Source organism: Camellia sinensis, chromosome 11 (assembly GCF_055761805.1).
Source record: "Camellia sinensis isolate YWXY chromosome 11, ASM5576180v1, whole genome shotgun sequence".
Classification (NCBI taxonomy): domain Eukaryota; kingdom Viridiplantae; phylum Streptophyta; class Magnoliopsida; order Ericales; family Theaceae; genus Camellia; species Camellia sinensis.
The window spans coordinates 43,875,907-43,893,591 of NC_138971.1; the positions used below are offsets into that span (position 1 = coordinate 43,875,907).

The following is a 17,685-nucleotide window of genomic DNA, read 5'->3' on the forward strand; positions in this document are numbered from 1 at the left end:
TTAACTTTGACATTTTTCACGAAATAGCATTTCATGATATATATACCAATATAGTCTTTATTCAAGTGATATTCAATAAACATACGATTCTCCATTTTATTCAAACATTGTTGATGGATTATTAATCAAGAGATCTATTTAACAATAAAATATTTCATAACTCAGTCAAACATTTCAATGTGAAGCATATGAGCATGAATACTTCATATTGAGCATATGTAGACACCCCATTTTGACCGCCCTTAAGACTTGGGCGCCTCACTCTAAACACTCAATGATGAAATGTTACGATGTGCAATCGTTCAAAACTTTAACAAAATTATTCGGTTTCAAGCTTTAAAACCTAAACCTTGCACCCCCTTTGGACAAAAACCTTATTTTTTCTAGCATGACCACTCAGAGAACACCTGGCCAACAGATGGCCAGCAGGCCATTTTCCATGGCTCGACCGTACATCCTCATGGTCGGCCGGCCATGTTTAGCGCAGGCAATATTTTACAGCAACCAGCTGTCCCTCACGTGCATGCCTTGCACCAACTGTCTCTTTGCTGATATTTCAACGTGAGATGTTGTTTTTCTATAAGTACAAGATCTCCCCTCATGGTTTGGGCTTAGAAAAACTCCAAGAGCCATAACTTGTCCAACACACTTTCCTCCTCTCTTGCACTATATATACACCTTCTCAGCTTAAACTTGAAGCTTTGGCTGAGGTTCTTGAAGATAATTTCAGATCCTACAGAGTGTTAAGCTTGTGGTTTGTCAACCAAAGAAGAACATCCTATCTTTAAAGGGGTAATCTTTGAACTCTTTAACCATCTTTTCTCCCTCCTTTTCTTGAATTTTCATACTTATTTCAGAGCTATTTTAAGCTTTAAAATGTGATTTAAAGTCACAAAAAGAGGAGGCGTTAGCCACCCTTCCTAAGGCCTTGTTCTATAGCTTGTTGCTTTGCCTTTTTCCACTTTGTTTCGTTTGGTTTTGGCCACTGTTTTTTGGAGTTTAGGGCTGTTTAATATATTTATTTAATTTATGCTTTGAATATTATAGTTGTGTTGTGGTAAGTCCTCATAGATTTGGTGTATTGGCCATAGCTTCCAATCCATATGAGTTGATAGTCTTTTTTTTCATTCTTTATAGTGTTCATACATATATATATATATATATATATATATATATATATATATTCATGTCATTGTAATCATCCCCCTTTTCATTAGCACTCTGCAATCTCCCTCATTTCTTTATTTCTTTTGATTAAGAGTTGTATCAAACAAAAGATTGCCGCTCAAGGCATAAGAAAAAGACCCCTCATGCTAAATGGTTTAATCACTTCGAAAGTTCATTACTAGGGCATTACATCTCTCTTATGCTAAGCATGATCTCTTGTTTGACACTTCTCTTTATCACTGGTGCATTACTTTTAAGGGACTAATGTTCTATTTAGACCCATGGAAATCATAAAGGAAAGGTTCATTATAGCTCATTATCGAGTTTGGATTCGGAGTTATTATCTCTCTTTTTGGGTTTGACTCCAAATTCATTATCGCTTGTAAATGGGTTTGACTCTTTCTTTGTAATTTCCCCCATAGAAAAGGGCTCAAAAAGCTCATTTCTCAGGCCAAGTCAAGCTTGCTATTCCTTATTGTTTTGGACTTAGTGGACGTAATCATCACCTTTGGACAAAAAGAAAAGAAAAGATACTAGAAAGGTAAAGTAAAAAGGCTAATAAAATTGGAGAAGGAAAGAGGTAAAAAGAGAATAAAACTTGGTTAGGTTCAGTCGGACGTTATACTGAACCTATTACGTCTTGAATCATCGCATACTATTTCAATGAGATTCGATGATTCATGAAGCAAGTCTACCCCCTCCCTTAAGGTAACTCCATGATAGAAAAGGGGTATTGTTTATCTTTTGTTGCATTTATTGAGCTTTTGTTCTATCATTCCTAAGATCATTATGCAACAAATTTGCGATGATTGATGATTTGAGAATTGAATCTACTCCTTCCTTGGTCATCTTCATGATAGGGAAAAGCAGAGAGGATAAACATCTCCTGGAAACACTCTGTCTTGTTCTGTTTCAACTCTGTTGCAGCAGGGCATTCCCCAGAAGCAGTAGCCGATCGGCCATCATTCTGTACAGCCGACCACTCTCTTCGGCTGGCTGGCTACCCATTTTTGTACAGGCAGTGGCATTTTTACAGCAGAACAAAGCAGATCCTGAAGCCAAAATAGAACACTTTTCTAACTATAAACAAAACAAGTTCTAGCAACAAACAGAGAGGTTTCTGGAGGGCGTCCTTGGTTGCATGCATGCGGTTCCTCACCTCTCGTTTGAGTCCATTAGATTAGTAGCTTTAATATTCATATTTGTAATAATTTGTTATTAATTACTTGTTTTGCTTGTAATAAATTAGTTAATTAGGACATTCATTCGAACCCTTTTGTGTGAGGGCAAATTTGTAATTTTTGTATATCTTCCAACCCTCATTTCTTTCTCTCTTTTACTTACATGCATGCTTATAGTGGTTGCATATCATCTCATGTTTTAGTTTCATATCATTTCCATGATTTGCATCTATTTTTGCATGCATTAGGGTTCGGGGCATCATTTTGAATATCATTGTCATTTTTTTTACTTACTTGAATACGTGCGCTACCACATGTTTTGAGTTAATCCATATGACATGTTAAATAGCCGAACCTAGTAGTTGCAATCTTGTATGTGTTGCATTAGTCGTGTGCATTGTTAGGATCATGCATTTTTCTAATTGTATCTTTTTTTCTCTTTGGCTTACCTCGGAGTACTAGGTGAGCATTTTTTGCTTTAGAATATTAATATGCATAATTGTTGCCATGCTTAACATCTTATCATAAGGCTATGTGCTTACTCGAAATAAACTGTTTGAATGCTGGTGGATGAAGGTTATTTTACTTGTATTGGGGATGATTTTGATCAAATGTATGTATGAGCTCATGACTTTCCTTTTGAGTTGCGTGCACTCAAAATCCTTTCAAAAATCACATAAAATCAAGTCATTTCCAAGAGTAAGTGAAATAGTCTATACTTGTGTGCCTCACATAATAAGTTAGCATAATAAAATCAAAACAAGAGCATATATTGTTTATAAAAATCACATCATGATTAGTAGAGACTGATCTTTGATCAAATGAGTGGGGTGCTTAATTCGTGACCTCCCCCTCTCATACCTAAGTTCTCGAGCCAAGACACTTTGGTTATGACAGACAAGTGACCTTTGGCACAAGTCATGGGTTTCGTAAATTTTCCAAAAACATTTAGGTAGTAACTTTGAAATCTGGCAATGTAGTCTATTTTTGGCATCTCTGATGATTAATGAATTTTCTAAGATTTGTCGGATTTGGACTCTCATTCGTTTTTTTGTTTCATATTGTACTTGTGAAACGAGATTTAGAACCACGGGAATTCAAACTGTAGGGCTATCATACCCGAGGAGACTAAACCCCTCCGAGGAGCATGAAAAACCAGCTACAGCATACTTTTGAGAACACAAGTGTACAATATAATTTTCATAATATAATTAGTATAAAATCTCAAAACATGCTATATCAACAAAATTGATTTCATAATGATATGACTCAAAAAGGATTATCAAATTAGTATGTAGTCATATATGTGAGGTGAATATTATAAGAGTATGCTTACAAGTGAAAAATCATTTTATCACTTCTAATCTCTTTTCCATAGTAATGGATGAAAAGATATAGAATAGTCAATGTACACACAAATCATCCATACTTTAATAGGCATTCATCAAGATAATATAAATCTCAAATTTGACCTCAATGATGGTTTGAAATGAGACAAGTTATCATGGTACAACAGTACATGACTAATCAAACTTAGCACAATTAGGTTTCATGAAAGTAATGATCAAACTCAACCTATTGCACATAAATCACACCTCAAAGAATATAGAAGTTAATCTTAGGGTGTGTTAGAGGTTATACCTTCATTTACCACTTTGGAATCATCATCCATACATTACCTCTAATGTTTATCTTAGTGGTTCTCATTATATCATTTGTCTTCATGGAGGGACTGATTTTGCTCTCAAAATTGAATACTCTTGATGTGCATCTTTTCTCCAAGTCTTTTGGTGTTCTTTGATATTTCAGCTACAGAATGAATTGATTTCTTTCTTGGTACCCATACTTTCTTGGGTCCATGGGGATTAGCCTCAAGAACATTTCATCTCATAAGTAGCTTAGGAGGAGCTTTTTCAAAAATAGTTTTGAGGTTCTTTTGTTTCTTCATAGGATCATATCCAATGCTTGCTTTATCAAAAACACATCTTTGATTTTCAAAAAATTTGTTGAGATTTTCTCTTTCTTTTATAAAATTCTAAAGTGTTCTATTCAAATCCTCAACTCTGTTTTTTAAAACATTTCTCTCATGAGAGATAGATGTAAAGTCAATTTTCAAAGTAGAATTTTCTATCTTCAATACATCCATATCAGTTGATAGAGAAGCAATTAATTTCTTTAACACAATATTTTTAACACAAACTTTTCTAAATTCATCATGAAGTTCTTTAAATACACTTTCAAGTTCTTCATAGTTAGAGGTTACCTCATCATCTTCTTTTGCCATTAAGCATAGATGAGATGCGCCATTGTTGTTGCCTTCCTCGTCAAAGCAACTTTCATCGTCTTCTTCCCAAATAGCTTTAATTTTCTTTTTGCTTCCATCCATCATTGAAAATTCATGAGCTATGAGTGATCCCAAAAGTTCGTCAATACTTAATCTTGTTAGATCATATGCTTCTTGAATAGCAGTTACTTTTGGCTCCCAAATCTTTGGCAAGGACCTAAGAATTTTTCTCATAAGCTCAACATTAGTATAAGATTTACCAAGAGATTTTAGAGCATTAATAATATTGGTAAATCTAGAAACATCTCAGAAATAGATTCAAAGAATTCCTTCTTAGAGAGCTCATAATCATGAATAAGCATATCAATACATGACTTTTTTGTTTGACTAGTTCCTTCATAGGTAATTTCAAGTTTTAAATCTCTATGGTTGTATAACAATCAGAAATCCTATTGTACTCCTTTACATCTAATCCATACACAAGGATGAGTTTGGCTTTGGCTTTAGCATTAGCTTGTAATAGTCATAGTCATACTCATCATATTCTTCTTCAGTCTTGGACACTCTAATCCTATTTACTACTTTGGTAAGGATTTTAGGGCCCTTTGTAATAATGAGCCACAAAACATAATTAGTAAATTGAAGATACAAAGTCATTTTTTTCCTTCCAATGATTATAATTGCTATCATCAAACAAAGGAGGCCTATTGGTTGCTTGACCTACGACAAAGTAAGTACTAGATGTGGTTGCCATAGATCGAAAACTCTAAGATTGTTAAATCTAAGCAAGAGCATAAGCTCTGATACCAATTATTACCCAAAAGGCAACCTAAGAGTGAGGTGAATTGGGTTTCTACAATTTAAAATTTAATAATTACCCAATAAAAATAAACAAGAATTACTACAGGAATAACAAATAATTATCACAATAATATCAGATAAATTAATAACAAATTATACCCAAAAATATCATATGAATATAGCAGTGCACAATTAAAGCAAATTAAAGAGCTGAGGAAGAGAATGCGAACAAGATTTATAGTGGTTTGGTTTCAACCAAGCCTACATCCACTCCTCAAACTTCATTTGAGATTTTCCACTAATCTTCTAGCTTCACAGGGGTGCTAGCAACCTCATACACATGGAGCAATGCATCTAAGATTTTCTAGTTTCATAAGGGTACTAGTAACCTCATACACATGGAGCAATCCTCCATAGATTTTTTAGCTTTACAGCAATGCTAGTGACCTCCTACAAGATGAAGGTTTTTTCTTTCAAGGAAAGCTACAAGAATTACCTCTCTCAGGTGGATATAAAATATTGAATATCGAATTTTTTTGTAAAACCTTTCAAAGCCAAATAAGCATAATGCTAAAGCTCAACGTATATTTTCTGAAGAAAATGAAATAATCAAGAAAAGAAAATATTTTAGATAACTCTAAGGATGAGTTTGAGATTGATGATAGAATCAACAAAAATTTCCTAGCTCATGTCTCTGATTTTTCTAAAAACCTCTCAAAGGTAGATAAGGTTAAGGCTAAGACTTAGTAAATACTTTCTGAAGAAGGATGAAACAAATACGAAGAACTATTCAACTACTTAGAGAATGGAGAATGTGAGATTGATGAAGGATGCGAAAATGTTTTTGGCTTGTTGTTGCATTAGAGGTGAGTGCTATGTTCAATCTAACAAGGCCCATTCTTTTCTTTTAGCTAGTGATAGTGATCATCGATAAAGCATTATTCAGAAAATGTTTTCTGACCATGTGAGTTTTTCCCGTTGAAGAACGGGTATGGATTAGATAGCCCTTGAGAAGTTGAATTTGAAAACTAGCTGTTGCAAAACTGATTCACACCAAGTGGTTGTCCACCTGGATGTCCAAAGTGAACTTTTGAACTAGGTGGTCATGCACTCCCAATCGTCCCTCTAATCGTGAAGGTGATGGCCACGGTAGACAAGCTTTCTGTTTCTAAAATCTAGGCAAAACTTGCACTGACCAGTCGTCCACCCTGTCAACTGACTAGTCGACCAGTCAGTCGTGGATCGACCTCCTTTTCTTGTTGCTCTGTGCTGATGTGTTATGCTGCTTGGTTCATTGCTTGTTTAAGCTTCAATTTGGGTCTCTAATGAACATGAATGAGTCAAAGAGAGAATAAATTATGATGTTAAATTAAATATGAGATTTCAATCAATTTAACTCTTAAAAACAAAATTAAAACATAAACACAGAAATCATCAAAATTCATGTTATTCATGCTATGACTAACAAAGATAAAGGTCGTCGGTTCAATGATTCAAGAGTACAACCGTCTAGTTGAGGCGGCAACTCGTGTTAAGATTACCATCCAGAAAGAGGAGGAAAGACTTTTGGGTTCCAGACAGAGGGGACAGGAATCACAAGGTGACTCCCGGACAAGAGTCATACAAGTTGTAAGAGTTGCAGCTAGATTGCTTGGAAACAAAATTGACAAAATTAAAAGTTTGGAGATCAAGGTGGCACTAACTTTTTCGTTCCTTAAAGTGAAAATTGTGTTGTAAAACATATTAGGAGTCCAATTTCAATCGTCATGTGAATAGGTCACAAAATGGCCATTCGGAAAAGTTATAAAAACAAAAATTAAAAAAAAAAAAAGAAAAAAGAAAAGAAAAACGCTACAAAATGTTAAAAATACCGCAAATAAATGCACTTTTAGGAACAAAAATCAATTCATGCCAAAATGTTTACTTTTTTAGATGAAAGGGTTGATCTCATAATAATAATAATTCATTACTAATGTCTGATTTTGACATTAAAATTATAACGGTGATAGTTTTGATAACAAATACATTTGTCCTTATAAGTAATTTCATTCTTCAATTTTTATTTTTAAAAACTTTAATTCATTGACACAAAACACAAACTTTAAAAACTATGAGTGATTTTTAATATCATCAATTAATAATTTAGATTACAGTTTAAAATTAGACCCATTTGACTCAATTTAAAAACTTCAGTAATGAATTGACAAAATTAAAATTTAATAAATTAAAATGATACCAAACACATACGACAGAATGTAATATGGTTTCTCTAGTGCAAAGTGATGCAAATTACCATTACAAGGTCCAAGCCGAAGTTCTAGATCTACTTCAGCTGAAGCCTGTGGAGTACACACATTAATGTTTTTTTACAGTTTGTTCCTATATGTAGTATCTCCCACAGAGTTGTTACCACATCAAGCTTCCAAAATAAATTTTCACATTTTAGATTTGACAATCATCTTCTAGTTATAATCTAGTTATGGCACAATAGTCCTATTGTGAGACTCATTGGGAGTTGTTTCCGGACTTATTTCGATAATCTGAATTATTTATATTGTAGGGTTCGTCAAATATATCATTCAAAAAAAAAATTGAGTTAATTGGACATATGTAGTCCCATGATCAAGTCCTCATGTTTTTTTTTTAAAAAAAAATCAAAATCATATTAACTGTTTATTTTTAAAAAAATAAATACGGTCTTGTTATAAGGTTATAGATGTTCAATTAACCTGTTTTTTTTTTTTGCATATGAATGATATATTCGATGAATCCTACAATATGAATGATTTGGATTAGCAAAATATATTTGGGACAAACTGCCCCCAATTCCAAAGGACACATGGCATATCTTCTAATATCAACATTAATCTCATTGTCAAAATCACTTTTTTGATGCTCTAGCCATGAATTCTAATTTTAGATCATTAATTATTTATGAAACATGGGTCAGAAACCCTAAAACATGAGAAGCTGCAATTTTCTTTTCTTTTTTTTCTTTGCCACTTCCTTTTATTACCATGTCCAGTATTACAATTAAAACAAAAATGATCACATGTTGAATTTAGATTCAAAGAAATGAAAATAATATAAATTATGAATCTAAAATTGTGCTAACATAAAAATGATAGAAATCATCTAATAAAAGAAGGAAAGAATCAAACCAAGGGAAAATGAAAAATTGTACTACTCAAAATAAATGAAAATTTGATGATGATGTTTACATCATCATTTGTTTAGCCAAGACTACATAAAATGTATTTTGAAAAGGTTAACCAATACAACCATAAGTAGTATTAGGATCATAAATCTTTGTCATGACACATTTGTGTCTATATTTAGGACTATTAATGTGATATAATAAACCTTATGAACTCAGAAAATAAAGTTATTTCATAAATGTTTTGTCTATGCTTTGAAAAGAGTTTGGCAAGATGCCAAAAATTTGGCTTGAATCATCCCATACATAGCATTAGACTAATAAAACTAAACTTCATATTAGAAATTACAAAAACAATATAAGCATCTCATACTCCCAACATGGGTTTTAAATATATCTGATATGTATTGGGATTTTGTCTGATTTTGGATTAAGACTTCATTTTGGGAAGATAGATTCGACGAATGCCACGACAGTAAATCGCTTTCCGGCAAGTAGGGCATCTTCCTTGGTTTACAACTGCTGCGATAATGCATGGCATGCAGAAAATATGTCCACATGTTGTACATGCTTCTTGTTGTAATGCATCCAAGCATATAGAGCAAGTGAGATTCATTTCCCTTTTCACTGGTTTCTCCTGGTTACTTGACGGACATCCAACATTTTCCTACAAGTCATGGACATTTAACTAATCACTACAAACATTTCACCATTGATGACACTGCTAATTTAAACTTTCATTTTTTCAGGAAAAAAAACAAAAAACAAAAATGAAAACTAAGAATGTGATGAGACCTGTGAATTATTTGGTTCTTGTCGATGTTTTGCTATGGCATTGGGGGACTGGCCTTGGTTGGTAGAACCTCCATTATACATTGATACAACCATGATATGTTAGACATATAACATACACATACAATTCTTAAATTATGCATTTCGTATCATTTGGTCATCAAAAACTCAATTTTACCAATTTCATTTATGAAAATTTCAATTTTAGTCAAATTGATCTAATTCCAATGAACAAATGGTAATAAAATACACTTATGGTCCCTAATAAGATTCTAATACTTATGATAATCCCAACTACGGGTGTAAATTTGGTCCGGCCCATGTAGGGCAACACATGCTCCTGTCAAAATTCCGGCCAGGCCAGGCTGGGCTTGCTCACGGACCAAAAAATTAGGCCCAGGTCTAGGGGGTATTTAGGGCCTTGGGCCTACGCTCGGGCTTGGGCCAGGCCTGGGCAAGCCTGAACATTTTTTTTTTCCATTAAAAATAACACTAGGTCTCAAGTGGGCCAGGCCTCGAGTTGGGCTTTGAGTGAACCTTGAGCAGGCCGATGGGCCGAGTCAGGCTTCAAAATGATGGCCCAAGCCCATGGTCTCGGGCTGAGCTCTAGCTCAGGCCTAACCAGGTTGGGCCCACCACGGGCTGCGGCGCGTGCTTTGAGCCACCCACGGGTCGCGGGCCATTTTTACACCCCTAATCCCAACCAAGTTTTTGCATAACTAGAGAATCTTAGTAATGAGATTCTCATTAACTTTCTAGATTTCAAAAATAGCCTTACATTGCTTAGGAATGAAATTGACAAAATTAAAATTTTGGAGATCAAAGTAACATTACAAGATATAAGGATTTTAGGGATAAAACTTTTTCATTCTCAAAATACAAATTGTTTTGTAAAAAAATTGCGGGACAAATTTCAATATTAATGCGAGTTTTTCGGAAAAGAAAAATAAAATAAAAAATGAAAGACATTTGGAGACAAAATTTTGAAAAATGTCGCTAAAAAATACACTTTTAAGGACAAAAATCAATTCGTACTAAAATGTTTACTTTTTTAGACTAATTTTGGTCCCAAAAGCATAGTATACTAAATGCCCAATTTCATTCCTAAAAATGCACAGTTTTGACAACAAAGATATTTTGTGTCTAAAAAGTGATTTTCTGCCTAAATTTTTGTTTCTAAAACTTTAATTCATTAACACAAAACATAAACTTTAGGAATTGTTTCTGTAATTTAATATCATTCCATCAATAATTTAGATGACCGTTTAAAATGACACCCATTTATCTCAATTTGCAAACTTGAGTAATGAAATTGACAAAATTAAAATTTAAAAGAAGAAAATAATATGAAACACATAAAACACAATGTAATATGATTTCTCAGGTGTAAAATCTTGTAAATTACCAGTACATGGTCCAAGCCTAAGTTCTAGATCTACCTCAGCTGAAGCCTGTGGAGGACAAAATCAAATTCAGAGTTAAAACAACAATCAATTAATTTGTAACTCTATATATATTTGTAAATCTCATGGTTGAACCAATGTACCTGTGAAGATGAATCTTGGTCTTGAGTAGAGATATGATCACTTGCGTTATTGATGTTGGACATAGCTTTCAGAAAACTAACAATTTGCCCAAGCAAGGCCAAGGTTCTACTTAAGCCACAATCAAAACGCATGTTACTAATGGATAACATAAAAGATAGAAAATAAATATAAAAAAATAAAAAAGATGAAGAAAAATAAGTATTCAGTGCCCGTATCTATAGGGGTGTAAATTTGGTCTGGCCCAGCCAAATCCATTAAGGCCTGAGCTCGGGCTTGGGCCTGTGCAGTGTCAAGTCGTGTGAGCTCTCACCAAAATTCAGGCCAGGCCAGGCTAGGCCACATGCCAAAAAATTAAGCCCAAGTTTAGGGGATATTTGAGCCTCGAGCAAGGTAGTGGTTCGAGCCTCGGGACGGGCCAATGAGCCTGGGCCTAGTCTCGCGCTTGGGGCAAGCCTAGGATTTTTTATTTATTTTTTTTTTATTTTTTTCACTAAAATTTTATTTTTTTCACTAAAAATGACGCTAAGCTTTGGATAGGCCTGACGGGCCAAGTATTGAGTAAGTCTTGAATAAGCTAATGGACTAGGCTTTAGGTCGAGTTTTGAAACAAATGGCCTAGGCCCAAGGTTTCGGTTAAGTTTGGGCCCAAGCCTAGACGGGCCTAGCCAAACTGGGCCACACCAGATCACGGACAGGCTTTGAGTGAGTCGCGGGCTGGTGGCTAAATACACCCCTGCGTATCTAGCACGCACAATAACAATTGCCATCCGCCTCTATATTTGTGACATGGTTAAGTCGTAAAAATCAAGCTCTCCATAAAAAAGTGGGAGAAGTTTTTCTATCTACTACGTCATCAAAACTTGATGTAAGCGAGACAATTTTGCACTATGCACTGCAGATTTATTATTATTATTATTATTATTATTATTATTATTATTTTATGATTAAAATTTAAAAAAATAATAAAATAAGATAAAAAAAAATAAAAAGCGATCTTAGTGTTGAGGGGAAGAAATAGAGATAGCACCAACAGTGGAAAACAAGGAATTTATAATCCCCAAATCCTTTAGGTTTTGTTTGGATTTAAAATTTTTGTAGTGATTTTTATTTTCACAAATCCATACCCAAATTCGCAGTTTCATAAACAGAAAAGTAATGTCCAATTATCAAAAAATTCATATCCCATTAAAATCAAAATAAATCATAACACAACATTACAACTAAAGATCCAAACTAATCAAAAAAATAATCATAAAATAAATAAATAAAACTAAAGATCCAAACATGATTAAAACCTCAAAAGCCGTAAAATATGACAACAAGGCCTATACATATATTTATACAAAATCAAAAGAGAAACAAAATTTAAAAGCGGAAAATAAAATTACCTTGAGCAAATTTGAGGGGTTAAAGGCAAAATTTGCGAAGTATGTTGAAATCTAGGAGAAAGAACTAGATTAAAAAAAAAAAAAACCTGTGCCGGCTTGGAATCAGAGAAAATGAGAACAAGGATGTCTTAAGCAATAACTTGAGTTTTTCTCCCTGATATTTTGATGACTGTATAATGTGTTCGTCCCATCTGTTTTTTGTAATTTTATTGGTATATTGCATTTTGGTCCCCTGAACTATATTAAGTTTTAGTTCAGGCCCTCGACTTTTTTGGCTTTTTGGTTACTTTTTTAGCTTTTTAGCTATTTGGTCATTTTAATATGCTATTTTAGTTTTTATGTTTTGGAAGTTAGATTGAATTTTTTGGTTGATTATTATATTGAAAAATATGTTTGAAATGATGTTCGAGGTTAAAATCACAAATTTGTCTCTAATCTCACTTTTTTCAAAATTGGTTTAAAGGGGCAAAATTGTCATTTACCGACAATGAGACGGTCTGTGCCTACACTGTCAACGTGACAGTGTAGGCTACCCGCCGAACTGCTTTTTTTTAAATGTAAATTATTGATTTAGGGTACTATTTGAAACTATTTGGTTTTGTTAGCGTTTCAGACTATTTTAGCCTCAAACTTGAGTTCTCAAACAAGGCCTTTGAAAAATGTTTTAATGTCTACCTTTTGTTTATGCGCTTTAGTTTTTCATAAAAATATACACTTGAAGAGAGAATGTTCGAGCTAAATTGAAATTAATAACATAGTTTTTTTTTTTTTTTCTATCAGCAAAGAAAATCCTTATTGATGATGAAACCATACATTACATATAGGAATACATCAATAAGGATGAGAAAGGAAAAGGGAGAAAAAGGAAACCAAGCATGGTGTTGGTGAGAAACCAACACTATCTAACTAAATACAGCCACCCAAAAACTAGCTTATCAACTTGATGCCACCACCCAAAGGCTATCTAACAAAAGCACAAAACTCACTACATGCTCCAATGTTGCTTACTTGTTGCCATTCTACTTCCTTCTTAGACCTAACCCTCCTATTTGGACCTCTTTTTATCCTGTAACTCTAACTCAATAATCTTATTCAGAATATCCTCTTCTTTTCCATTGAAATTAATGCCAAGAGATTTACCCAAATGCAAAGTGGCTTTAGCTTCATTGAGGAGAAGATTGCTTGGGCTAGTAACACCCTTAAACTGATCTAAACGAGCTATCGCAACTGCTGCTGGTCTGAAGATGACAGACTTAGAGGTGTGCTTCCTGACTGCTGCTGCTTTATGCCCATGAAGTGTAGCAAAACTGGAGAACCCCTCTAGCTGAACCTTTTTCTTTCTTTTTTTCTTCTCATTCCGCAAGAGTTTAGGGGCAGATGCAAGTTGCCTCCCTGAGCCTGAATGATTTACGCTCAGAAAACCCTTCCTATTTAAGTTCATACTCAGTGCTTGGGCCAAATCCACTTCAAGATTAATGCCATGACCATGCCCATCTCTAGATCCACTAAAGCTCCTGGGAAAACCAGGAGTAAAAGCTTGCTCAACATTAATTTTCGGGCTGTGTATTGACTCCTCCATCACGGTCTCCTCGACAACTGTGTTAACCTTCTCTCCCAAATGACAATCACTAGGCCATGTCCTCTGCTCTACCTCCTTGGAACAAGCTTCCTCTTCTCCGATGAAAACTCCATTACACTTTGACTCCTCAATAACTGTATTAACCTCCATCACACTTTTTCACTCCTCCTCTCTGTAGCATCCCTCTGGAATTGTTCTTTCCACACCACTGCCACAGATTTCGTTGGAGCTGCACTCTTCCAAACCACCATGCTTCATGATGCTACAATCTGCTAAATGTTCTTCACACACAAGAATGGGATGAAGTTTACCCTTGCACTCCAAAAATATATTTTTGGGAATAATCTCCATAGAAGATGTAGCCACTCTGATTCTGGTATGGGAGAAGGACTTTGGTTGGCAAATATCGTCATCCAAGCTTAGAACAGTACCCCAAAAGCTTCCAATGTTGTTGAATGTGTAGTTAAGGAGACGATATACATTTATCCTCTTTTTAGACATTATATGTTCACCCAAAGTTGGTTTCTAAATTAAAAAATGGAATAACTATATAGAAATATTATACAGGGTTCACAAAGTGTTATTAAAATTAATTATTAACAATGTTTAATTTGATCCACCAGTAAAAGGGTATGTCTTATGCGACAAAAATCCAATTTAATCAGTGATAGGTGAGCTGCCATTCTTTTATAGTGACTTTTTGCCTAACCACTGCAAATATATTTAACATTTAAAATTTCCTCGCCAAAACATTTGTGGTTCCCTCAAACTAATTTGTTAAATGACATCATCTAAGTATTTTCCCTTAATATTGTCTATAGCGATTTCCTCCAATCCAACTAATTTGTTAACAACTGTTAATGTATATATTAGATTTAGATTTATATTTATCTCCTTGTATTATAGATATACCTTATCTCTATCACCATGTATCTCTATGTCTCTCTGTCTCCATCTATACTTATCTAGGTTTATGTTCAGCTTATAAATACAGGCTCTCCTATTGTATTCAATTTAATTCAATATAATACAGATACATAATTCTCATATTTCTTTCAACCATTCTAACATGGTATCAGACCTTAGGTGTTGAATCCAAGCTTATCTTTTATCCTGGTCATTGCTCGTACACAGTGACATTATAGCATCTCTCTTCTGTTTCATCAATACACCATTCTTTGTTCCACAACACTGTTTCGTCACTGTTTTTGTAATAACCTGACCCTCTTACATGCCTTACATCCCTAGTTCTATGAGAAATTCCATGTTTAATGTGAAATTCCATGTAGAGTTATGTTTATACGTGTGAATTATTTAATTATGGTAGTATATTCGTGAATTATTGGAGAATCTGTTAAATTAAGGCAATTGGATTGGAAATTGGAAGCCTTAGAGTCGCGATAATCTGAAACTAATTTCGGATCTATGATTAGCATAATTTTTAAGAGATAATATTAATTTTTGTAAAAATCTGATTCGTAATGAAATAATTGATGTAATTTGGCCCATTAACTCAAATAAGGAGCCTTAGTAATATAAGATATTTTTTATGTGAGACCTTGGGAGACTTAGTGGAAGAACCCTACACATTTCCTAGGGAGAAGTTGAAAAAAGAAAGAGAGAGAGAGAGAAGAGATTAAGCAAGTTTGGGGATTCAAGAATTTGCTAGAGGAAAACTAAGAAGTTCACACTTAAGGTGAGTAAATCACTAGTAAGCTCTCAATTTCTCATAAATTAGTTGGAATTAAGTCTTGAAGGAGGTATTTGTCACGACCCGCACTCCGTACTCAAGGGTTAAGCATCATGATGGCCAGTAAGTGAAGTTACCTCCGGCCAAATCATAAACAAATCAAATAACCCGAGCGGAAGTAATATTTAAATAAGGGTACCAAAATAATCATTGGAGCTTCTATTTTTATTACAAAATATATTGACAAAAAATGTCGATATTTACATAGAAAAATATCATAAAAGTGTTGTGTGTGTCTAATCGGCAGCCTCGCATCTAAGACTTTCCAAAAGCTATTCCTGAATTGCATTGTTTCCTGAAAATTGGTAAACAACTATAAGCACATGGCAGAGTGAGAAATATTATACTAAGAGTATAAGGGCATAAAATTCACCATGGATAATTATTGGCTAAAAGGAGTTTGATATTAAAATGCATCATATATAATACGGAGATCATTTAACATATAATATGGAAATCATTTGACATATACTACATAAATTACGTAAACAACTATAACCACGGTACATAATGGAACAGAACAGGGGTCACTAAGTGACAATCACTACAGGGGTTAATGGATCTATGACAAACAGGGGTCACTGGAGTGACAATCAGAACAGGGGTCAATAGATCCATGAGAAACAGGAGACCACAAAGTAGTCAAGCACGGGCCAATGATTATTTAAGTCCCCCAAGGCGTGGGACTCCCATGGTGGTAGTTATAAAACATAATTGTTTATAAGATCATAGTCAAATATTCTTTAAAAGTAAAACAAACATATGCATGAGTTTCCTTTTAAGCAAATAGGGTTCAGAAAATAAAACCACGTAACTGAAATCTTTATAAAATATAACGTTTATTAATATACCAATAAAACATAATTTGTATAAAATAGATTTTGGTAAGTCAAAACATATGTAAAATACATTTTGGTAACTCAAGGTGTAATATAACTCACCTTAACTTTAATACCTCACTCTTTCTTTCCATTACCAAAGACCCTTTCAACTTCCATTATTTTTTTTCTCTCTTTTTCTCTCTTTTCTCTACTTTCTCTCTTACTTTTCCTTTCTTTCCTTCTCCCTTACGAAGTCAACTTCTCCCTATTTATACAAATTCAATTCGTGAGCCCCAAGCCAACTGTCACGTGTCACTTTCTTATTAATCTCCATTAATTCGAACTTATCTAAATTAATTGAAACTTATCTAAACTTAATTATTTATTTATATTTTGACCCCTAAATTTTTAATAATTATATTATTTTACAAAATTACACACAATAATATATAATAAATTATATATTTTCCCTAACTGTGATTAAATAATATTAATATAAATTCTACAGAATAATTAAAAATCTGGGTTGTTACAATCTTCCCTCCTTTTAAAATTTCGTCCTCGAAATTTGTTATATGTAAGCTATCCGCTGTGCACTCTGATAAATATATATTAGATGATTAATCTGATAGAAAATATTACCTCAATAAAAGCTTTACCAAAAACAACTCACTGTCTAGTTGTCAAAATTGGTTTGGGCCAAAATGAGAAATAATGGGTGACTTTAAAAACTTTTCACTCGTTTTGTGCACGATAAAAATAAATAAAAATAAAATGAGACTACAATGACAGAATCATATGTAAGAGTTGAAAAAAATTTGAGATGAACTTTTCATTGATGGGAAATAATTTCAAAATTAGTATTTTTAAAATTTGAACCCACTTTTTAAAAGGTCGAAATAATTTTTTTTTTAAATACTGAACTGAAAATTCTATGTATTTAATTATATTATAATTTTGGTGGGTGCTTGAGTCTGACACCTTTTGTTTATTTTCCCTCTTTTGCTATAACAATTATAAATTATATCTAATATCCATCAAAAATTATACAAAAAAAAATAATATATATATATATATAATCATATAAAATTATAATATAATTAAATCGACTAACAAATATAATATTTAGATACTAATTACCCACTATCCTACTTCTTAAATATGCATGTGTCCTATGCTCCAATGATATTTTTTTTTTTTAAACCATTGCTCTGATAC

At 33.5% G+C, this 17,685-nt stretch overlaps 1 protein-coding gene across 1 annotated transcript; it reads right to left on the reverse strand.

Moving 5' to 3' along the window:
- Window positions 1-8,805: 8,805 nt before the first annotated feature.
- LOC114298280 (uncharacterized) lies at window positions 8,806-11,085 on the reverse strand. The gene is made up of 4 exons (XM_028242808.2): window positions 10,929-11,085; window positions 10,788-10,833; window positions 9,386-9,453; window positions 8,806-9,257 (listed from the first exon to the last, which is right to left on the reverse strand). The coding sequence occupies exons 1-4, from the start codon at window positions 11,076-11,078 to the stop codon at window positions 9,021-9,023; spliced, it is 501 nt and encodes a 166-aa protein (XP_028098609.2). The 5' UTR covers window positions 11,079-11,085; the 3' UTR covers window positions 8,806-9,020.
- Window positions 11,086-17,685: the final 6,600 nt, after the last annotated feature.

Coding starts and splice junctions, on each gene's coding strand:
- LOC114298280 (XM_028242808.2), bottom strand. CDS start 11,078: ATGTTATCCATTAGTAACATGCGTTTTGATTGTGGCTTAAGTAGAACC. Junction 10,834..10,928: donor ACCAAGATTCATCTTCACAG/GTACATTGGTTC, acceptor TGTCCTCCACAG/GCTTCAGCTGAGGTAGATCT. Junction 9,258..9,385: donor AAGAACCAAATAATTCACAG/GTCTCATCACAT, acceptor CATGACTTGTAG/GAAAATGTTGGATGTCCGTC.